This window comes from Ceratotherium simum, chromosome 15, assembly GCF_057802395.1.
Source record: "Ceratotherium simum simum isolate JZ-2026a chromosome 15, ASM5780239v1, whole genome shotgun sequence".
In the NCBI taxonomy this organism is placed as follows: domain Eukaryota; kingdom Metazoa; phylum Chordata; class Mammalia; order Perissodactyla; family Rhinocerotidae; genus Ceratotherium; species Ceratotherium simum.
Genome location: NC_141914.1, coordinates 61,389,330 through 61,413,174, shown reverse-complemented (window position 1 = coordinate 61,413,174; position 23,845 = coordinate 61,389,330). Strand labels below are relative to the sequence as shown.

Below are 23,845 nucleotides of genomic sequence, written 5' to 3'. Positions count from 1 at the left end.
CTTTTTTTAAAGATACACTATTCAGAATGGCTACATGTTCAAAGGTAGCAATTCCTATGAACAAAAAGCATATATTGCCTCTGTTGATATGCTTTCTGTATTTTTAGTCTATAAAGACATACCTAAAACATTTGTGATGTCAGTACTATAACTTCTAATTATACTGCATAGTCAATTTTTTTGTGTGTGTGAGGAAGATTGGCTCTGAGCTAACATCTGTGCCCATCTTCCTCTATTCTGTATATGTGATGCCACCACACATGGCTTGACAAGCGGTACGTCGGTCTGCACCCTGGATATGAACCTGGGAAGCCCAGGCCGCTGAAGCAGAGCACACAAACTTAACTGCTACACCACCAGGCCGGCCCCATAGTCAACTTTTTAATGAAAGATTTTATAAACAGGTAACTACAGGCCATGGGCTATATTTGAAGCCCAATTTCACTGCTATACCAGTGGCTTCTGTATATAGTCTCAGAGAGATTTAAAGGAGAGAACTGATTTAGCAGGAGTCACATTTCAGTATAAGAAATTCTATTTAAATATGTGTATCTCCTCTCATTACCAACCAAAAAGAATTGCTTCAGTGTCACAATACGGATTTGTAAGTCCAGAGGGAAATTCTTATGTCTCTCTAAAAGTACAAAGCTTCAGTAAATTATGTAAAGGAAGAAAGAAAGAAAAGTATAAGCTCAAGTGTTTGAGCAAAATACTCCAGAAGTCTTGATGGGTACATTTCTGAGAACAGCATCCATCAATTGAAAAGTGAATAAAGGAATAGTAAAAGGGGAAACTTTTCATAGTAGCACATCATAAAGGAGAACGCCCTTAGGAATACTAAATTAGGTTCCTGATGAATCCCAAAGTTACTCAAATTAAGAAAGCATTTTACTAGGTAATAACTGCTTTAAACCAAATTTTCCTGGCTGGTGATTTAAATCATGATTGAAAATAGATTGAAATCAAATGCATCCAAATTCTACTCTTAAGGGTGGCACTATGATTTAAAATAAATAGCAGAATGTCACTGGTAGTACTGACATATTTATTCACAACTAATTTTCCAAAAAAGTCTATAAAAGATATTTTATAGTAGTCAACTATTCTTTATGGAGTTTGATCAAAATGTTGCTAAAGAAGGCCCAGTAATATACTAATCCACAGAAGACTCAGATGGGGTACACAATGTTCACAACCACCAAACCAAGTTGTAATTATGAGACACCATGACAAATTTCATATTTCTGATTTTTGACTCTCAATAAAAGTTTGCTTAACAAAATGATGTTGTTAGTGTCCAATTTCACCTTAATAACTCTATTAATAAAATTTGTTTTCATATCACAAAGACATATCTCCGTAAAAGAAAGACATCATCTAACAATACGATACTTAAGTTTTAAAAATTTGGGGGGAAAACTAATAAAAACAAGAAAAATCTGTATCGATGTTTAAACTACAAAATATTCTTAGAAACCAAATTTATAAATGTAAAACATTAAAAATTAAAGTCATTAAACCTTCTTGATAAAATCTAAGACAAGGCTCAGTCTGTGTCTTTCTGACATTAACCTTTCATACAGTGTCGTAAGGAAAGGCATCTTTTAGAACCTATGTACTCCTGATACCCTTCCTCAGGTTAGGTCTCTCTTATTCAGCAGATTAATAAAATGAACAGATCAATTTATGACATTATAAGACAAATTCTAATTATAATCATTTAAATCTTCCAGGAATTTCCAGAACTGTACTTAATTAGCTGCTTTTGAAAAAAAGGTTTTCAGAATTATGTAATTTCATATCTTTTTTCTCAAAAGTCTTATAAAAGTTTTTCCTCATTATTAGGTTCATTAATTCCTGCTTGAGCATTCCTTTCTCTCCTGTTTTTATTCTTCCCAGTTTACAAAATGCTCCTTTACCACTATTGTACTTATTCTCCTTGGTTTGTACTTTACAAATGTATGCTTTATAGTCTACCAATATTTATATAATATTGATATTTTCAAAGTGGTTTAAAAAAGAAGATTTTTACGCATAAAGAAGCAGAAGCACATGGGTCGTTATTTTCTCTTATGTGACAAAGGATCTAGGTTATTTAGCACAAGCTAAAATACTTGTCAAATACAATGACAACAAGCTAACATACAGGTCCTAATCAAATTGTTTGTAAGTCTTTTTTCCTTTCTCTCCACCCACATGTTTTTGTTTTTCTTTTTCAAAACATTTGGAAAGAGACAGCTAATGAAACCATCATAGAAATAAATTTAATTAATAAATTTTGTGGTTTTATTAAATATAATTCTAAATAAATAGATGAAATGCTGATGTGGGAAAGTAAAGAAGACAGAGAGAGAAAAGAAGGAATCAATCTTTTACTAACGACAGATTTCTGGCCTAATCAGAGAAAAACAAGGCACAGAAAATTCTTTCAGTTCTCTTGAGCTATTTTCTAGGAAAGTTTAAGCAACAGCATATCACTTTATCTCAAACACTATATCTCACCATCAATAATTACAGATTACTACCAAAGTGAGGATAGTGTGCTGCTAAGAGTCAAGGTGCTATGGTCAGTGGACTTGAATTAGAAGCCTAACTCTGCAATTTACTAGCTCTGTGATCAGAAGCCTTCATCTGTATAAATGGGATAATAAAAGCACCTATTTCATGAGGTTATTATGAAAATTAAATGAGATAACGCATGTCAACTACTTAGCAAAATTTCTGACATACATATTTAAAATGTTAGATGCTTATTATTATTATGTCCACTGTAAGTAAAGAATTTTGTTCATACCTCATGCAGACTAATCATATCATTACTCTACTTGAAACTTCATTGGCTTCTCACTACCTTTAGAAATAACTCCAAACTCCTCGAGCCAGCCCTGATGGCCTAGCGGCTCAAGTTCAGTGCACTCTGCTTGGGCGGCCAGGGTTCGGTTCCCAGGCACGGAACCACACCACTTGTCTGTCAGTAGCCATGCTCTGGTGGCAGCTCACATGGAAGAAGCAGAAGAATCTAGAACTATACACAACTATGTACTGGGGCTTTGGCGGGGAAAAAGGAATAAAAAAAAAGGAGGAAGACCAGGCAATAGATGTTAACTTAGGGCGAATCTTCCCCTGCAAAAAACAATTAAAAAAAAAAAAGAAAGAACTCCAAACTACTTAACATAATTTATAAGGTACTCCAATAATCATCTCTCATTATTCCTCTTACCCTCTAAACCAAGCCCCATTAGACTTCAGTTCCTCCAATATGCCATATCCCCCTCGCTTGCCTCCAAGTTGTGCCATATAAAGTTCCTTTTGCACGCAGCATTCTTTCCTGTCTCTTCCTTCCTTCAATGTATAAACATCACTTCTTCTGAGCCCTTCCTGACATGCTGGCTAGTCTAGATTAACCAGCTTAATGTTCATGGAAATCTCTTGCAACTAGAGTATGTCAAGACTGAAGAGGAAAGCCAGCACGCTGAGGCTGGCCTGCTACAAGGACAAAAAGGGCCTGGGTCTGCTTACCTCCAAACTGTTTGTAATATCAGCAATAAATGTACTCATGATTTAAGCTAGATGTTGACAAACTACAACCCTTGGGCCAAATCTAGCCAGCTGCCCATTTTCGTAAATAAAGTTTTACTGGAACACAACTATGCCATTTATTTAGTGTTATCTGTGGCTGCTTTCATGCCAAAAGTGCAGTGCAACAGAGAGATATGGCCTAGAAAGCCTAAATTATTTATTGTCTAGCCCTTCACAAAGAAAGTTTGCTACCCCTGGTTTAAGCTACTGTTAGTTTTTGTTACATATGGCCAAAAACATCCTAACTCACACCATGTTTCCATAGCTTCCCATTGAAACATTCATCTGATTTCACTGTAATTACTTCCCTTCTATATATGCTTATTTTGCCACTTACACGAAATCTCCAAGTAGGAGTGGTTTACCATTATGTCCCTATTACCTAACACAGTACTTGACAAATAGAAGGTATTCAAATATTGTTGACTAAAAAGTGAACAAATGAATTAGCATATCTGATCAACAGCCAGTAAATATTTATTAACAATTAACATGTACATGAGTAATACAAAAGAGTATAAGACACATTCTCTGCCCTAAATAGTTTAAAAATCAGGTTTAGGAAATAAAAATGTAAGCTTTAAAAAAAAGATAAATTATTTCTGGAGCAAAGCAGGGTGCATCTGTACATATATAAATACTACCATATTAAATGTATACACAGACAAAAAAAATCCTGATTTTAAGTCACACTAAAAGGTAAAAATTTGTGAGTCCTCAGTACTAACCAGGAGAGAGGGTACTCTGACATAACACCACCCTGTACTATGGTCCATTAAAACCATGGAGGTGACTGAATCGGGGTACTCACAACTTTTTGGCATCAGTACCCAGGGTTCTTCAACTGACACCTCTCATTTTGACCTTGCCATCGCCTTTGTTGAGATTTAAGAAATAATGACAAATACAACATTATCATCTTGTGAACCTGTCACCCAGGAACCTGTCACCCAGGAATCACTTAAACACAATCAACTCTGAGTGATGGAAGAGTCTCACCTATAAAGCTGGCCCACATCTTCAAGATTAAGGTCACCATATCAGAACCTTTCTTGAAACCATCTGACCTCCTCTCTTTATTCCTGCTCTCATTTTTCTTACCTTTAAAATGCCCTCCAATAATGCTTTACGTAATATCAATTTTATACAACTGTGTAAATACTATTCTAAAAAAGTAAAACTTGGTGAGATGAAAGCAAAAATCTAATGACCAGTAAAAATCACAGTCACACTTCTCACAGCCATGTAATATCTAAAGTATAAACCAAAAGAAGAAGGTGGAAAAGAAAGGAACAAGCAGCAAGGCAGTTCCTTGATTGACATAATTTATTTGTCCTCTTAGCCCATATTTTCCAGTCTCAGAAACCCACTCTACATCCTCTCTTCAAATCTATCATCCTCCTGACTTTCTCCCTTTATCAACAGATTTCCCCGATACCCTCTCTGATTCTTATTCTGTTCTACCAACTGTGGCTGACTCAGCCTCTCTTACCATCTAAAAAAAATCTGAGAATGAAAATTTAGTTTGAATATTGCCATGGAATCACTGAGTCATCACTGCTTAAAATTTGCTTCAACTTACCCCCGTTTGATGTTGTGCAATTCCTTGTCCTTGCCTTTATCCTTCTCTTTTTCTTTTTTCTCCTTATCTCTGCCTTTACGTCGTTCTCTGTCCCGAGACCGACTACGGGTTCTTCTGTGACTGGACCTTTCGCTGCTTCGACTATGGGAACGTGGACGAGGTCTTGACCTGGACCTATAGTAAGCAGATTTTATTAAATACATTTAGTGTACACTCTGCATTATGAAATGAAAATATCCTTAAAAATTATCTGAAAGAAAAGGATTTTGTTTTAGTTATGGATTCAAAAATTAAATAGCTGTGAAGCGAGAAGCTAAATATGATTACTAATGAATAAGTACTCTCAGTTAAGATGATATATGAGGGAATTATATGTTGTGAACTCTACAAGAAACTAAGGTTTAGTCAAAAAGTATTTGCAAGTTAAAGTCTTAATGGTTCAAATCAAGTCTTGATTACTCAAGTCTCTCAGATAATACAGCAACTCTAAATGTATCTAATCTAATTTCCAAGGATAGGGTCTTCCCTATCCCTACAATCTCTGCTTCCATATCTATTCAACCTTATTTCTAACTGTCACAATAAAACTATTCCTCTACTCTACTCTAATCCAGCTATTCTTTGTATTAAATGAATGCCAGTATTAGGTAGGATATACTATGTGCTTTTTAAAAAGTAAAGTATTTCAGGGGCCGGCCTGGTGGCGAAGCGGTTAAGTTTGCGTGTTCTGCTTTGGTGGCCGGAGGTTCGAAGGTTTGGATCCGAGGCGCGGACTGACGCACCACCTGTCAAGCGATGCTGTGGTGGTGTCTCCTATAAAGTAGAGGAAGATGGGCACGGATGCTAGCCCAGGGCCAATCTTCCTCAACAAAAAGAGGAAGACTGGCATCAGATGTTAGCTCAGGGCTAATCTTCCTCACCAAAAAAAAGTAAAGATTTCAGAACCTGCCTTACAGTATTGACAGGAAAGCCTCTACCAGACTGATGATCCAACCATAAGTATAAAAAACAACTATGTGAAGACACTGCACAGTAACCAAAAGAAGGCAGATTCTATAGGGAGCCAACACTCAGAAGAAGGAAACAGTAATAAGAAAGTTTCCCATTTTATCAGCTTCTTTTCTGAGGGAAGCCCAAGTCTGTGCCATGCAGGACAGCTAAAACTCCAACAGAAAACTTTAGGATGTCTGGCCTGAAAAACCAGAAGAAAGACTCAAGGCAACACTGCAAAAGAAAAATGAAAGGAGAACCCTGGAAAAGAGTCAGAGGAGGAAGCCAAAAATTCTAGATGTAAACTCTCTTCAAATCTCTAGCTGACCCATACATTATGCATATGAAGAGCAGACTCCAAATAGCCAAGGATAAAAGAATTGAATTAAAATTTCAACTGCCCCCAAAGAGATAGGACTTTTCCAATTTTAATTCAACTAACAATTTTCTGCTAAAACAAACAAACAAAAAAATCAATATTCTTCAGAGGAATATAACAGAATCCAGAGAATGCAAAACCTGACATTCACCATGTCCAGGATAATGTCTAAAATTACTAGATATAAAACAAAATATGAAAAATGTGATCCATTCTCAAGAGAAAAGAGAATCAATGAAGACTAACCTTGAGGTGAACCAAACGTTGGAATTAGCAGGCAAGGGTTACAAAGTTTTAAGTATAACTACATTTGTAATGAATATAAAGCTAAGAAATCTCAGGAAAAAAACTATAAAATGGGGCCAGCCTGGCGGTGTAGTGGTTAAGTTCGCACACTCCACTTTGGTGGCCTGGGGTTCGCAGGTTCGGATCCTGGGCACGGACTGATGCACCGCTCAACAAGCCATACTGTGGCAGTTGTCCCATATATAAAATAGAGGAAAATGGGCACAGATGTTAGCTCAGGGCCAATCTTCCTCAGCAAAAAGAGGAGGATTGGCAACAGATGTTAGCTCAAGGCTAATCTTCCTCACCAAAAAAAAACAAAAAAATAAAACAAAAAAAGAACTATAATTAAAAAAACAGAAATTCTATAACTGAAAAATATAATATCTGAAATTAAAATTATGCTGAATGAGATTAAAACAATGTGTGTACTTGAAAATAAATCAATTGAAATTATCTAATCTGAAGAAATAAGAGGAAAAAAAAGATTATTAATAAGAAAAGAAAAACAGATCCTCTGGGATCTGTGTGACAATGTTCAAATTTTTAACATGTTTATTTAAACCCAGAAGTAGAGAAAATAATGAGACAGAAATTTTTTTTTAAGCAGTGGCCAAAATTTCCCCTAATTTCGTGAAAGACAAATTACAGATTCTAGAAGTTTAGTGAACCTCAAGATATATATGAAGACCATGACTAGTAACACCATAGTCAAACTTATGAAAACTAAAATTAAAGAGAAATCTTGACAGTATTCAGGGAAAAAAAATGACACCTTACATACAGGAGAGCAATGATATGAATTACTGATGGCTTCTCATCAGAAACAATGGAGATTAGAAGACAGTGATCAAAATTCTTAACATGGTGGGGAAAAAAAGTCAACCCAGAATTTTATATCCAGCAAAAATATCCCTCAAAAATGAAAGTAAAATAAAAACATTTTTGAGATAAAGGAAAAATAAACTATAATCATCAACAGCGGATCTGCAATACACTAAGTACTAAAGTAAGTTCTTCAGGCTGAACAGAATGATAGAGAATGATAATAGATAGAAACTTGGATCTTTGGGAAAAAAATGAAGGCCACTGGAAACGGTAAATGTATGAGGAAATATGAAAAACTACTTTCCTTAATTTATTTAAAAATACATATCGGTGCTTAAAGTAAAAATTACAATGTTTCACTGTAAGGTTTAAAATGAAGGTAGATATAATACACACAATCTCTATAGAATAAAGAGATTAAATATATGGGGCAGGTAAATGGACCCATACAGTTATAAGGTTTCTACAGTTCATGTGAATGATGAAATAGTAACTCTAAGTACACTGAAATGGTAAGGGCATATATGTAATCTTTCAAGCAATGACTTAAAGAAAAAAAAGGAAAAAAATGCAAAGAAGTATGAACTTTATAAAAGGGAATTCTTTAAAATATTCATGAATCCAAAAAGAGGCTGGAAAAGAAACACAAAGAAACAAAAACCAGAGGGACAAACATAAAATAAATAATAAAACGATAGAATTAAATCCAAATATACCAATAAATACATTCAATATTAATGGACTAAATACTTTAATTAAAAAGCAGAGCTTGTCCAAATGAACTAAAAAGCAACACACATACACTGTCTACAAGACATGTACTTTAAATGTACATGTACAGTAAATGTCATGTACAGACAGAGATATGTTGAAGTAAATGGCTAAAAATAGATATATCATGCAAACAGTACAGGAAGGCTGGAATAAATATATTAATATCAGATAAACTAGATTTTAAAAACAAGAGTATCATCCAAAACAAAAATGGGTATTTCATGATGATCAAAGGGTCAATTCATAAGTAGAAATCAAACAAAATATGTTTATCTGACCAAAACAGAATTAAATTAGATTTTAGTAACAATAAAACATCTGGAAAAAACCCAAATATATAGAAATTAAATAATACTCTTCTAAATAATTCATTGGTCTAGTAACAAATCACAAGAGAGATTAGAAAAAAAATATTTTGAACTGAATGACAATGAAAATACAATATACGAGAAGTTATGGGATGCAGCTAAAGCAATGTTTGGAGAAAAATTTATAGCTTTAAATGTTTATATTAGAAAAGAAAGGTCTAAAATCAATTATCTAAGGTTCCACCTTAAGAAGCTAGCAAAAGAAGGGCAAAGTAAACCCAAAGTAGACAGAAAAAAGAAAACATTAAAGAGCAAAACTCAATGGAATAGAAAGCAATAAAGAAAATTAACAAAGCCAAAATCTGGTTCTCTGAGAATATTAACAAATTTGGTAAATCCCTAGTTAGACTGATCAAGCAAAAAAGGAAAAAGCAAACACTAATTACCAACAAAAAAGAATGTGGATGATAGAGAGATCGCATGAACTAGTCCTGGGTATTTAGGACATATGTAGGTCTTGAAGAGAGTTACATGGGTTTAAGCGGTAGTAATGTCTGTCCTCTTTCATCCCTAACTCGTTCACTCAGTGAATGAAGAGTAATATCATATCTTAAGATCACAAACTTTTTTTTAATATGTGATTTTGTGAAGTTACAAAATTAACTGCTAGGAACGTCAACATGGGTTTATCATCCTAATTTACAAAAATTAAATTTCTATCATTTTCCTTGAAGTTTGACTACTCTCTCTCTCAATTTTGACATATGACTTCTTTCCACATAAAGTTTTAATTTCTCATGATAATTTATAGCCCCTGCAGATGTTACCTTATTCATTTCTTATTAAATCTTCTATTATATGTGGATATATAAAATTTTAACAGATTATGATAGAATTTAAAGTCTTCTGATTAAAAGAAAGTAATAAGACAAAAATGGAAGGGAGTCTTTTCTGTGATAACCTCAGTCACTATACATAAATTATGTGTATACAGACATACAGTATATTATCCTAATTTGCTTCTACATTGTTCAGGACCAAAATATGATTCTGGCGATTAGTTTTCACTTAACTAGTGAAAATGCAGAGTAACAAAAGACAAGTGAGTTAAATGTTAGTTTAAACTCTAACAACAAAACTCTAAGAGCTTCTTTTTTGTAATAAGTCTTTAAAGTAAGATCATCTCTTAGTGATTTGCCCCTTTGTGTCAAAAAACATACTGTTGAACAAAATGTGCAACTGTCTGTGGATTATGGATGAGGTGGATTTTAGTGAAATCATGTTTTTACTGTATCTTAAAAACTAAATGTATTTGCTATTAATATACCCAAAGTTATAGAAGTATTAAGTTAAAAAATAAAGACTACCTCATATAATGGTATCCTCAAACAAGTTATCTCCTCTCTGGGCATCTATTTCCTTACCTACAAAATGAGGATAATAACTACCTTTCAGTGTTACTATACAGATTAAATAATAGTACCTAACTTAACTGTAAGATAGAGGACAAGTGATTTGGGAGGAGGCAGATGCTCAGAAAGAAGTAACTGAAGGATGTACTAATCTGAATGAATGAGTAAAATCGGAATCGGAAGCATATGAAATATGTTTCCATCAAACCAGAGCTAATCCGGTAAAGAGCAGGATTCTTACTGTGACAGACCTTTGAAATCTTAAGGTTGGCATAAGGATTACTCAAGTTTCAATATATTTCTTTTATACAGGAAAGTAAATAATAATAATCTTGGCTAAAGATCCATGTTTTCTCCACAGGAAACCCTCTGCAGCCAAACACATGATCTTCACAAGTCTGCTATTAACAGGAAAATCATATCACCTATCATCTGAGCCTCTGGAGAATAAAAGGGGATATTTTTGAGAGTCAAGGAGGGCACTCTAACATAAGGATAACAGGCCTACATTGGCACTGTCCCAGAGAAACCAGAAAGTATAATCACTCTACTACCATCATAGCAAAGCTAGATACCACAACTAGAGGCCTTCTATCAATTACTACCTGCTCCGCCCTCCAACCTACTTTTCTAATCTCTGCTCCTCACAATTTACCCAGTTCAGGAAATAAACTCAATTATCTCCAAACTCATCTCATGGTTTTCTCTAACACAAAGTTACCACTGTAGAAAACATATGCCTGCGATTCTCCCAAAACATCTTGTTCATTATTTACCCTATGTCTTCATACAAGCAACCCACGCCATTCTGGAGTATTCTCCTATAAATGTTGCTAGTGTAGCTCAATGAACCAATATAGCAATAGCAGATCTATAAGTTAAGTCACCCATTATGTCAAATTTAAAGAAAGTAACAAGTTTTAAAATATTACAGTATGCAATATAATCTACTGGGCCTTCTTTCCCCCCAATGTCTTAATGTTCATTATTTTAATTCCCATATTATAGGCCTCTTAATCTTGCTTATAGGTTACAAGGAACAAAAAATGACTCTGGAGAGACTACATAAGGAAAAGATAGCAAATCCAAAACACAGGCAAAACAAAATTATTAAGGCTGTTAAAAAGGACCACAAAATCAAACACAGATTTAAAATGAATTAAGCTGCTGACTTCTTAGTTGTCATAAGAATTACTTTACAAAATTTTGAGGAAAACTCACATCTGAGATATATGAACAACCCATTGACTTTATTAAGTAGTTTTAATTACACATTTGAAGGATCTCCACCAAGACGAAAGCAACAAACCAGAGTAAGATTTCCTACACTGACCAGACAAACAAACAAACAAAAAAGTCAAAGAAACTACAGTAAAATTTAAGATGTTATTTGTCCCTTGTTCCTTAAAAAAAAAAAATCACTCTAGATAGTCTCTAGAGTACCAAAGCCAATATGGAGATATATTATAAGCAAAGAAACATTTGATAAAAAATGTGGCACTTTACAACACACAATATATAAACAATAAATGGACAGCAAGATGTCCTATTATACCAGATAAATGTTTTCAATATCTACAGAATAGGAAGAATCACCATAACATCCCTACATAAAATAAATTACTGCCCTCAAAAACTAATTTGTCAAGTTTCTTAATTGACTCATAACTTCTAAACACTTGTAATCAAAACAAATATCCTAATATTTTATCTTTCAAAAAAATAACTATAATACTTCAAATAGTCTCTTAAGTAGAGTTCTATTTAAAAAAGAAAGACAAATATAGTCTTTTATTATTAATTTATAGTAATTTATTATTACTATAAAATAAAACTGCTAATTAAAATTAAATTTAAAAATTATACATTGAATAAACTAACATGGATTCCACGTCAGAATGACATTTTGAACACGGACATCTACTTTCACCCCCAAGCAAAATCCAACTAAAGCCATAAGAACAAGGAGAATTTTTTAAAAGGACCTACACTCTATGAAAGAGATACACTTGGAAAAGGGAGGTGTCCACTGGCGGCTTGGTGGTGAACGAAAACTAGAAAACAAGGTGCTGAAGCTCAGTGCTCTTTGAAAACAAGATGACATCAAAGGATCTGAAAGCAGACCTAGCTTTCCCACAAATACCTCATTTACTAGAGAAACTCCACCTCACTGTGTTAATAGTAGTACAGTGCCTTTCAAGAAAGCTTATAAGTCACCCAAAAACTTCAGTCCATCCATAAAAGTGTCTATTACTGCGGCCGGCCCGGTGGCGTAGCGGTTAAGTGCACGTGCTCTGCTGCGGCGGTCCAGGGTTCAGATCCCAGGCACACACCGACCCACCGCTCGCCAAGCCATGCTGTGGCAGCATCCCATATAAAGTAGAGGAAGATGGGCATGGATGGTAGACCAGGGCCAATCTTCCTCAGCAAAAAGAGGAGGATTGGCGACAGATGCTAGTTCAGGGCTAATCTTCCTTATCAAAAAAAAAAAAAAAAAGTGTCTATTACTGCTGTTCCAGGAAAATCCTGCACATTATCATGAACAACAACAAAGAAGTCAACATCCATACAGAGCAACTATAAAAAAAGAAAGTTAGAATCAAACTTTTCAGGCGATGCAAATATGCCTTACAAGAAAACCATGAAGCAGAGCAGACAATAACATAACACTCCAACATTAATTAAATATAGCATATAATAAGAGACATAGCTGTTAGTGATAAAAGATCCAAGAAAAACAAACTTTAAAAAAAATAAAAGTAGTAGAAAGGATCAGAAAAAATAATAGAAAGAAGAGGCAGACAATGAACATCCAACCTAACTGAGGCTCCAGAAGAAGAAAAAACAAGGTAACAGAACTAATATTACAACCATAATCCAAGAATTTTCAGAACTAAAAGAATGTATATGCAGAAAGGGTCCACTTTGTATCTCAGGAAATGGATTAACCATAGTCAACTCTGAGATACATCCTGATGAAGTTATTGCACATTAATGATAAAGGAAAAAGAATACTCTGATCAAGTCACTAACAAAGAAAGTCCCAAGTTGGCATCAGTCTTCTCAACTGCAAGATACCCAGCAAAACAATGACTTTAATTGTCCTTGAGGAGCTCAAGCGGAAAAAAAGTGTGTTCACAATGTTACATCTATTCAAGCTATCTTTCCAGTATAAAAAGGTATAGAAAAAAAAAGTGATAAAAGTACCAATTTGTTAAACTCTAAGACAATCAAGGACATGCTACAATTTCTAGGTTAATCACTCAAAGTAAAATTAAAAGAACGTAGGCTAACGAGCTAACAGAAAAGAAAATAAAAAATTAATCCAAAAAAGGTCAGAAAGTAGAGAAAAGAAAAAAATGGATTGGACAAATAGAAAACAAAGAGTAAGATGGGAAATTTAAATCCAAATATAATGGTAATCAATAAACATAGACTAAATAGTACAATTAAAAGACAGACTGAAAAAAAGCAATCTATAGACAGTTTTCAAAGTGAACATGTTAAATATAAAAACAAATTTTGAAAGTAAAAGGATGGGAAAAAATATCAAGCAAGCACCAACAAAAAGAAAGATGGTGAAATTATGTCAATATCAGACAAAGTAGACTTCAAAGTAAGAAATATTTCTAGAAATAGAGACATTTCATGATGATAAGATCACTCCAAAAAGAACATAAAACAATTCTGAATTTGCATATACTTAATAAGAAAGCCTCAAAATATATAAAGCAGAAGCTGACAGAACTTGAAAGAAAATAGACAAATCCACAATCAGGATCTGTCTATGAGGTCTCTCAGTAATTGATAAAATAAGCAGGTTTTAAAAGAAAAAAAAGTAAAAATATAGAAGATTTGAACAAATGGTTAAATTCATCTATTTAACTGCATTCTAAAACTGTGTAATATTCATTCTTATCAAGTGTATCTGTAGGATTTCCTAAAATAAACCTTATAATGGGCCATAAAGCTAATCTCACATTTCAAAGATGAAAGTTCTCTGATTATGTTCTCTGACTACAGCGGAATTAAGCAAGCAAGAAAGAAAAAAAAGACAACTAGAAATAAGCCTCCAAATGTTTGGAAATTAAGTAACATACTTCTATATAACCCATAGGAAAGTTGAAATCACAATAGATATTTTTAAAATATTTGAACTGAATGAAAACTAAAGGATGGCATATCAAAAATCTATACACTATAGCTAAAGCATAATAAGGAGGAAAATTTATAGCAGTGAATATACATATTAGAAAAGAATAAAAGCTAAAATAAATGATCTAAGCATCTATCTCAAGGAGTCAGAAAAAGAACAGAAAATTATATTCAAAGAAGGTAAAGGGAAAGAAACAAAGAAAAAAAAGCAAAAATTAATGAATCAGAAGATCAACAAACACAAAGTTGATTCTTTGAAAAGATTAATGAAGTTGATAAACCCTTGGTGGAAATAACAAAGAAAAATACAGAAATCACAAATAAAATAATCAATAATGTAGTTAAATGGCCTTTCACCCACAGGGGTTAAAGGCTATGGGAATAGCCCTCCCACCATAAACAATTAGAAAAGCAGACAAAATGTATGAAACAACTATTTTAGACATTGGACAACAGGCAGCACAGAACTCTGACTCCCCAAGAAAAGGGAAGCAAATAAGGGAACCCTAGGACTGCCCTAGCTTACTGCCTTGAGGAAGTTTCTAAGCCACAGGGCAAGGAGAGGGAACCCAAATAGAGTCTCTCAGACTTGCTGAGTTAAGGAAACAAAGACAGACCTTCAAAGAGGCCAAGGTGGCTAGAATTTGCAAGGCATTAGACCAAAGAGAAGAAAGTTGGACAGAGAAAGGGATTCAGAAGTCTGCAGTAGGCTCCCCTAGATCTTCTGACAAGTTCCAATCTATAAATATGTCAGGTGACATTCCATGGGACCCGGGAAAACATACTGGAAAGTAATAGAAATCCTGAATATCACACAGGGGGAGAAAGTGTTTCACCAGCCAGAGACACTTTGTACATAAGGCACTGTCTACTGTCAAGTATTAATATGGAGCTAAATTAGCCATAGAGTAATGGTACTCTGGACTCACCCTAACAAAGCTTAAAAGTAAGCCTTGATATTGGTAAAATATTACCTGATGCAGTTAGATCATAGCTACATAAGGATTTATTACACTATGCTCTGTTTTAGTGGATGCTTAAAAATTTCCATTCAAAAGCTAAAAAAAATTATTTGAAACTTCATTTGTAAGTCTGTTATTTGAAACTCAACATAAAAATCATGACAGTTTTTCAATCTAGTCCACATAAGCCTACTGACAGAAAGTACCTGAAACCTTATACCAAAAGACTATTTCAAATACACTCACCAACAACAATGCTATTTCTTTTGGGAAAACACACACATTCTGAATTTTAACTAAAATGAATTAAGTGGGTTAATATTCTTCAGCTTTGGTCACTAACTGACCCTACATCTGCCTTAGAGAAATCTGTCTAGATTAGTATAGTTGCCAAGTGTTGTAAACTGCAGAGCCAAGGTCAACTGTCCTCGCCGGGGGCCAAAGGATCAAGCCTCTAGCTGCTGTAGATCAAGTGTTTGCAAACAGGGATTGCTTGTATATTCCTGACACAGTAATTCCCTATTTATAGTGCCTCAACTGAAATAATATTTATCAAAATTCCAGATACATTTACTTGGACCTATAACTCACACCTGGTGGTCTAGCAGTTAAGATTTGGCACTCGCACCACCACTACCCGGGGTTCATTTTCCGGTCAGGGAACCACACCACTGGTCTGTCAGGTGTCATACTTTGGTGGCTGTGTGTTGCTGTGATGCGGAAAGCTCTGCCACCAGTATTTCAAATACTAGCAGGGTCACCCATGGTGGACAGGTTTCACCAGGGCTTCCAGACTAAGACAGACTAGGAAGAAGGACCTGACCACCCACTTCTGAAAAAATTGGCCATGAAAACCCTATGAATAGCAGCGGAGCATTGTCTGATATAGCGCGGAAGGTGAGAGGATGGCGCAAAAAGACCAGGCAGGGTTCCGCTCTGCTATACACAGGGTTCCTAGGAGTCAGAATCGACTCAAGGGCACTAACAACAATAATAACTCAAATCAAGTTGGACAACTGAGTTATCAGAATTCAAAGCGGGTAAACAAAAATCAAAACCAATCTCTCATTTACCATGATAGTTAATGCTCTAAAATATGCATAATAACATACCTGTTTAGTATATCTCTTATTTAGCAATGTTATAGGGCATAACATTTGCCCCTATTATTACTAAGGATCTTCTATGTCCTAAAAAGCATGATAGCTGTATTCATCTATTTTATCTCTTTTAATTCTCCAGAATATTTGAACATATAGTTGTTACTGTCATCTCCTTTGGTGTTTTGGGTGATATTTTTCCTTGGGAGGTGGTGGGGTGGGGGTTTTGTTTTGTTTTGTTTTTGCTTTGAGAAAACTGAACTCCGAAAAGTTCAGAGGTCACAGGGCCAATGGGTGATAGAGCTGAAATTTGAACCCAGGTTTGTCCAGATCCTTTCAACTATAGCACAGTGCCATTAAGATCTGATTGCAGTATCATTTTCAAATAAAATCTATTAAACAGAAAATAAATATCTACACAGACTCATTTCTGAAATATCATCAAAAGATTTAACCCCACCTTATTACAGGTAGATCCAGTCACCTAAATATCTTGGAATTCTCACGACGACAATCTTCAAAAATTCCCAATCATCATCTCCAGTTCTCCCATTTTTAAGAGAAGATATTAAAAGGTAGAATTGGGAAGAGGAAAAAAAAACAAAAGAGAAATGCAGAATGCCAATGCCTCCCCTCTAAAAAAGCATATAACCCACCCACTAAGCCAAAGGTTAACTCATTTAGTCAAGTTCAAAGATCTTCAAAGACTTCTTAGATCCAGATAAGCCCATATGTTACCAAAATTCTACGAAAAAGCTATCACTTTCCAATCTGCTTCTCATGTTTAAGATACAGAACACACAGATGCTTGGTATCACTCATCAGTCCTCCTAAATTTTCACACCAGATAATCAAGGTCCACCAATAACTTTCCTATCTAAAAATCCTAGAAATGTCTTTATTCCATCAATGCCTGGTTCACTTGTTAAATCTGAAAGTAACCATAAAAGACCATTCGGTTACTGTACAATAAGTGTTAATTTGCTAATTTCTTCACAGGTAATCAATTAAAATGTAAAATATTGGATAAAATTGGTTGCACTAAATTTAACAGCTGCTCCATAAGCATAATTAGTTTCACAAGGGCCATATGTATTCTGAACAGAGACAGAGTTGAAACAAACAGACAGATTTTAAGCAAGTTTGAGAAAATCTGCATTTAATTAGCAGGTGGGCACTACAACTGCATAACGTTTTTATACATTTATATTTATGAAGTGACAGAAGATCTAAAGGCTTTTTAAAATGGCGTTTATTGTTTGAATGGGAACTGTTTTGCTGCATGCTAAAGTGATTTAAGTCCTTATAGCTCTGCTTTGAAAAAAATCATAAATGGTGAAAGAAAACATGTGGAAAACTGTAAAACTAGAAAGAATTTGCGACAAAAAACAGATACACATACCATAACTAAAAGGAAACTACACTTAATTAAATGTACACTACATCTGGAATATCAGCCTAATAAAACGTGAAACTATTAATTTTCATTGTTCTAAAGGAAATGAGGTCAGTGTCATTTAATAATTCCTCCAATTACATTGGACTAACTCATTGGACTGTATGTTCTGGATACCATCTAATCTTAAAACGCTATATACTTTACAATATCCTTAAGTTAAACTTTTTAAATAAAGGCATTTAAATTACAAAGGAGTAAAAGAATAAAATCGGCAAATGAAATTCTTTAGCAGCTAGTAGCTACCAGCATTATAATTTAAACCTCACGACTCCTGGATGCCCATAATAAGTATGAGATCACACTTTAGTTCTTATTAGCACTAAAATCATCATATTAAATATACGTAGAATATAAGTGATATTCTTAAGTAGAATATATCATTTTAAAAATTAAAATGATGTTTCCCTGGCCAATAATTTCATTACTAGGCTATATTTATAATTATTATAAAATTATTATAAAAATAAGTTATTTTTTCAAAGGCAAAATGTTTTAAGAAGTCCTTAATTAATAGAGCAATAATAATACTTATAGGAGAAAATGATAATTTTCCAAAATAAAATAGAACAATGAAGCAAATTCCTGCATTGTCTGTATGTGTAGGGGACAGTTAGAGAGCAGAGTGCTTGCTTATTAACTAAGTGAACCAGTACCTTAAAATTGTACTGTTTCTTCACCTAGCTAAATAATGTACCATTCCACTTAGGTATCAAAGACACCAAACTTCCAATTTTTCCTTAAATAATAAGGCACTTATGCACAAACAAATTTAAATTATTAAACACGAATTTTGATTGTGGCACCCAATTTTTGGAAATAAAGAGAATATCAACACACTTTCTAATTTGCAAAACTTAAATCTGTACATGAAAATTTTTAAGTTTTCATGGAATCCTTGCATCAAAAAAATTTTTTTTTAAATAACAAATATGATCATAAAATCAAACTCTGGTAGCTTTATGGGTTTTATAATTAACATTAACAATAATTACTTCATATTCAAAAATAAAACAAAGAAAAACTACAGATCACTTGGCCCCAAAATAAAAGTTTTTTTCAATTAAAATTTTCCTTTAAAAGATAACTCCTCATCATAATAGATAAAAAATAAAGGGAACAAAAATCTTAATATCTCTTAATTATATAGCAAATTCCATGATTATAAAGCTGGAAGAAAAGCTTAAGACACTAAACAGTTTAAAGTTATTTACTAAAAACGTTTTTAAAAAATTATTTTTAAAAAGCCTCAACTTGCTTCAATTTCAAGACTTCATCTGATGCAACTACATAAAACATAACTTAAATGGACAGACTGACAGTTTACAAATCAGATTGCATTTCACCGCCTTTGAGTAAGATTTCCAATTCCCTTGTTTTTCACGGCTTTTCCAAAACTGTCAACAAGTTCTAAATTGTTTATGTCAATATTTTAATTGCCCAACGAAGGCTTTAATGGTAATAAAAGAATCAGAGACAGCAAGACGCATAAGGTATAAAACTTACCTCAGTGGTCCCCACGTTTTATAAATGAAAAACAGGATCAGGTATACCAAGCATTACTGTGTGTTGTATTGTATTGTATCCTCAGGTACAAGAAGAAAAAACACTTGAAATCAAGGCATATGTTAGTTTATTTCTTGATTTCATGTGTACTTTAAAAATAATCCTAGTGTGGTTCTTTTCCCGCTATAAACCAAATAATAGGAAGCAGAGGATATTTGAAAAAGAGACAGTCTATGTCTTTAATGTCTTGTTCCAAGACACAAAAAGAAACAAAGGCAAGATAGAAATCTATAAGAACATCTTAAATAGTTAATTGGAAATTCCAAAATCATACTTTTTCCTAGTTTTCCCCCTGGATCTTTACCCTGCATGTTTCTAGAGTGATTTGATTAAAGGTATTCCCAAATTCAAGTTCAAGATGCAGTATAAATAACTGACTGTGTACTACTGGAAAGAGCATCAACAAGTAAAGAAAGTAAACCCAAAAGTGGGAACCCACTTCAAGCATGTGTAGATTTTTATCAACAATAAAACCAAAAAGAAATCTTTAGGCTCATATTCAAACTTACAAATTATCATTTTACTTTTCACTTTTATATAACCTTCTTTTCCCCAAAAAGTCCTTCATAAAAAGAAATGGCTTCAATATATAATTATGTCTATTTTAAGCTGATATTTTCCTTTTTAAACAAAACAAGCAAAACATAACTTCCTAATTAAATCACTATTACAATGAATAGCCCATAAATTCACTAGAAGATACACTTACACCTATGATACAAAGGCACTTCTTTTGTTAAGCCGTCGTTCATCCCCTTTTCACTGTTAAGGGAAGAGGTCACATATTTTACAAATCACTTTGCAGGTGACATTTTACTTTAACTTGGTGTTGGAAAAATAAAGATAAGAATATTAAAACCCAGTTTATTCTCTTAAAAATAATAATAAAAACCAGTTTATTCTCTTGAAAAGTATTTTTTAAATCCTCAAATTATCAACCAGAACTTTCCTTATAGATAATTAAATAGCAAGTAAGCTACTTTCCCATTAAACTACTTATATTTTTCTGCATTAGTACAGATTAAAGGGAAGGGAGTGTTAGAATTGGAAGCAGTAACAACTGACAAACTGATATAGAAGAATACAAAATAAACTTAAAAATTAGACATTGGGAACTAACAATCAGAATAGTGTGGGACAATATAGCCTACTACTCAAAAACGCACTTTATAGCATTACTATACAGCTCAGTATACCACGCCATAATTGATATTCGTAAAGGTCTCAAATCATTAGCAAAAACAGAATACAAATTGACTTAAACTTCCTTTTCAAAAAAAAAAAAAACTGCTACTCACGAAAAATAAAAGCTGAAATACTTATTCTCAAGGGAAGAAGAGTATTCAAAACATATTAAATCAGAAGAAAAGGAATTCTAATTATTATTTGAACCATTCTTTCCTTGAATGCAAAGCAGTCAATCTAGGGGAAAAAAAAGTTTAAAACAAAAAAGGTTTCCACACAAACTCTCAAAGTATTTTCCATAAACACTTAGCACACAAAATTAACTCTGGGAGTTGGAGGAAATCTAAAACTGCCTTAAATACTCATGTTTGGGCCTGAGTAAACCAGGGTCCAGAATACCAAGAAGAATGTGTTATGAAGGGATTTGAAACAAAGTTTATAATCTCTGGCCTACTGACAAATCAATATGAATCCCAGGTGGGAAGTTTCCTGACCACCCTAAGAAAAGACATTTATAAAATTAGTGTATGTTCATTAAATGTCAGTTATACGTTTGACATTATGAACTTTATAAATAATTTGTGATTAACTCACAAAATTCGGAAAACAGAAACACACCAGACACCTTCTTGCCTTATGGCCTTTGCACTGGCTCTTCCGACTGTCTTAACACTGTTCCCCAGACTTCTCAGACTCCCTCACCTACCTTCAAATCTCTGTCCAAATGTCATCTTTTCATTAGGCTTTATCATTTCCACTCGGTCAAATATTGAAACCTGACCTCTCCCCCAACCTCCACAACTCCCGATGCCCCACACTTCATTCTATTTTTCTTTTTTCCATTGCATTAAACCTAACAACTATATAATTTACATATTTATTATATTCATTATTCATTGACTATCCTCCTTGCTAGAATGTAAGCTCTACAAGGGCAATTTCTTTTATTAACTGACTTAGCCTAAGTGCCTAAAACTGTGCCTGTCACGTAGAAGACATTCAAATACGTGTTAAAAAGGAATAAATAAATAAATTCATATACTACTTTCCCAATTTTTGCCGTCTTCTAATCTAATCTCCCATGATTATTTAATATTTCTCCTTAAATTCACTTTAACATTTATCTAATTTATTTTCCATGTCTAAATTATCTTAATAAATATGAGAAATTAATGACATTTTCTCTTCTTCCTAATAAAATGGCATATGTATAACTAACAGATAAATTATAATAACACTATGAACTACTCAAATTTACATTGTTTTGTATCTCTCATATTATGATAATAACACCTAAAAAAACTCATAAAGAAAATTTCAATAAAGTGAACTCTTTTTATCATTAATTTTCAATAACACAAACGTGTATATTCCCAATTTTATGCAAAGAATTGAGAAAGTAATCCAGTCCACAAAAAGCCCTAACTCGCAGCATTTTCTCAACTCTGGGATCACTCTGCCATCACACCCTCCCAAATACAGACACTTCCCCAATATGATAGGAATTTCTCTCATGTATCCAGAATTCTGACTCTAAGCCAGTCTATATTATGAAGTTCCAAGAAGGATCCTTACTACGCCACGTTTACCAATTCATTTTGCTCCTTTGTCCTTAGAGCCCAAATTAACATCTAGTGCTCCTCAACCCAGTTTAAGAAAAGCATTTCATAAACTTTCCAGACCCGAAATGGTTTAGCTGATGATCTAGTTCAATGATTCTCAACTGTGGCCACTCATCAGTCACCTGAGGAGCTTCTAAAAATATACATATGGCAAAAAAATGAACATTGACCTACACCTCATACCTTATACAAAGATTAACTCAAAGTAGATCACACACTTAAAAGTAAAACATAAAATGAAAAACTTTTGGAAGAAAATATAGGAGAAAAAGCTTTGGAATCTAGTAGTTGGCAAAGAGTTTTAAGATTTGATACTAAAAACACAATCCATAGAAGGAAAAAATTGATAAACTGGATTTCACCAAAATTTAAAACTTTCGCTCTATGAAAGACCCTGAGAAGAGAATGAATTGCAAACCACATATCTTACAAAGGACTAACATCTAGAATATATTTTTAAAAACTCTTAAAACACAATAGTAAAATAAAACAAACTCAAAATTCACTGGTTTAAAAACATATTCCCTTAGAAAATGAACAAAAAACATTAACAGAAGTATCACCAAAGGTGATGTACAGATAACAAATAAGCACATGAAAAGATGTTCAACATCTTTAGTTATTAGGGAATGAAAATTAAAACCATAATGAAATATCACTATACACCTATCAGAATGGCTACAATAAAAAATAGCAACAACATCACATGCTGGTGAGGATACCAGAGAAACTGGATGGCTCATACAGTACTAGTTGGAATGTAAAATGATACAGCCATTCTGGAAAACAGTTTGGCAGTTTCTTACAAAACTAAACATGCAACTACTATGACCAAGCAATTGTACCTGGAGGCATTTATCCCAGAGAAATGAAAACTTACATTCATGCAAAAACCTATACACAAATTATCATAGCAGCTTTTTTCATAATAGCCAAAACCTGAAAATAACCCAGACATACTTCAACAAGTGAACACTTAAACAAACGGTGGTACATCCATACAATGGAATACTACTTAGCAATAAAAAGAACAAATGATTGATATATGCAACAGCTTGGATAAATCTCCAGGGAATTATGCTGAGTGAAAAAAGCCTATCCCAAAGGTTCTAAACTGTCCAATCCCGTCTATATAACATTCTTAAATAAGAAAAATTATGAGAAAGAAAAACAGATTGGTTTCCATGGGTTAAAAAGGGGGTACAAGCAAAACAGAAGGAAGTGGATGTGGCTATAACAGAGCAACATGAGGGATTCTTGTGGTGATATAACAGTTCTCTATCTTGACTGTATCAATGTCAATATTCTGTTTGTGATATTGTACTACAGGTTTACAAGATATTATCATTGAGGAAACTGGAAAAAGGGTACACGGGATCTCTATATTATTTCTTACACCTGCATGTGAATCCACAATGATCTCAAAATCAAATGTTCAATTAAAAAAAATACATAGACACGTTGTTCTGGAAGTACCAGCCAACACAATTTGACTAGATAAAACTATAAGAGGCATAAGAAGTGAAAACAAAATTACCTCTATTTGCAGGTATTATACTTGGAAAATCCTAGGGAAAAAATATAAAATTAGCTCAAATCTTTCAAAAAGAATTTCAAAAAGAACTCAGCAAGGTAACAGCTCAACTCAAAAATAAGTCAGCA

General features: G+C 33.6%; 1 protein-coding gene across 1 annotated transcript in view; it reads right to left on the bottom strand.

Annotated features, from left to right (window-relative positions):
• The window catches only part of RSRC1 (arginine and serine rich coiled-coil 1), a 383,892-nt gene that overhangs the window by 290,023 nt on the left and 70,024 nt on the right, over positions 1-23,845 (bottom strand). The window contains exon 4 of the mRNA XM_087440107.1: positions 5,162-5,335. Coding sequence (XP_087296233.1) covers positions 5,162-5,335 — 174 coding nt within the window. The remainder of the gene's footprint in view (positions 1-5,161; positions 5,336-23,845) is intronic.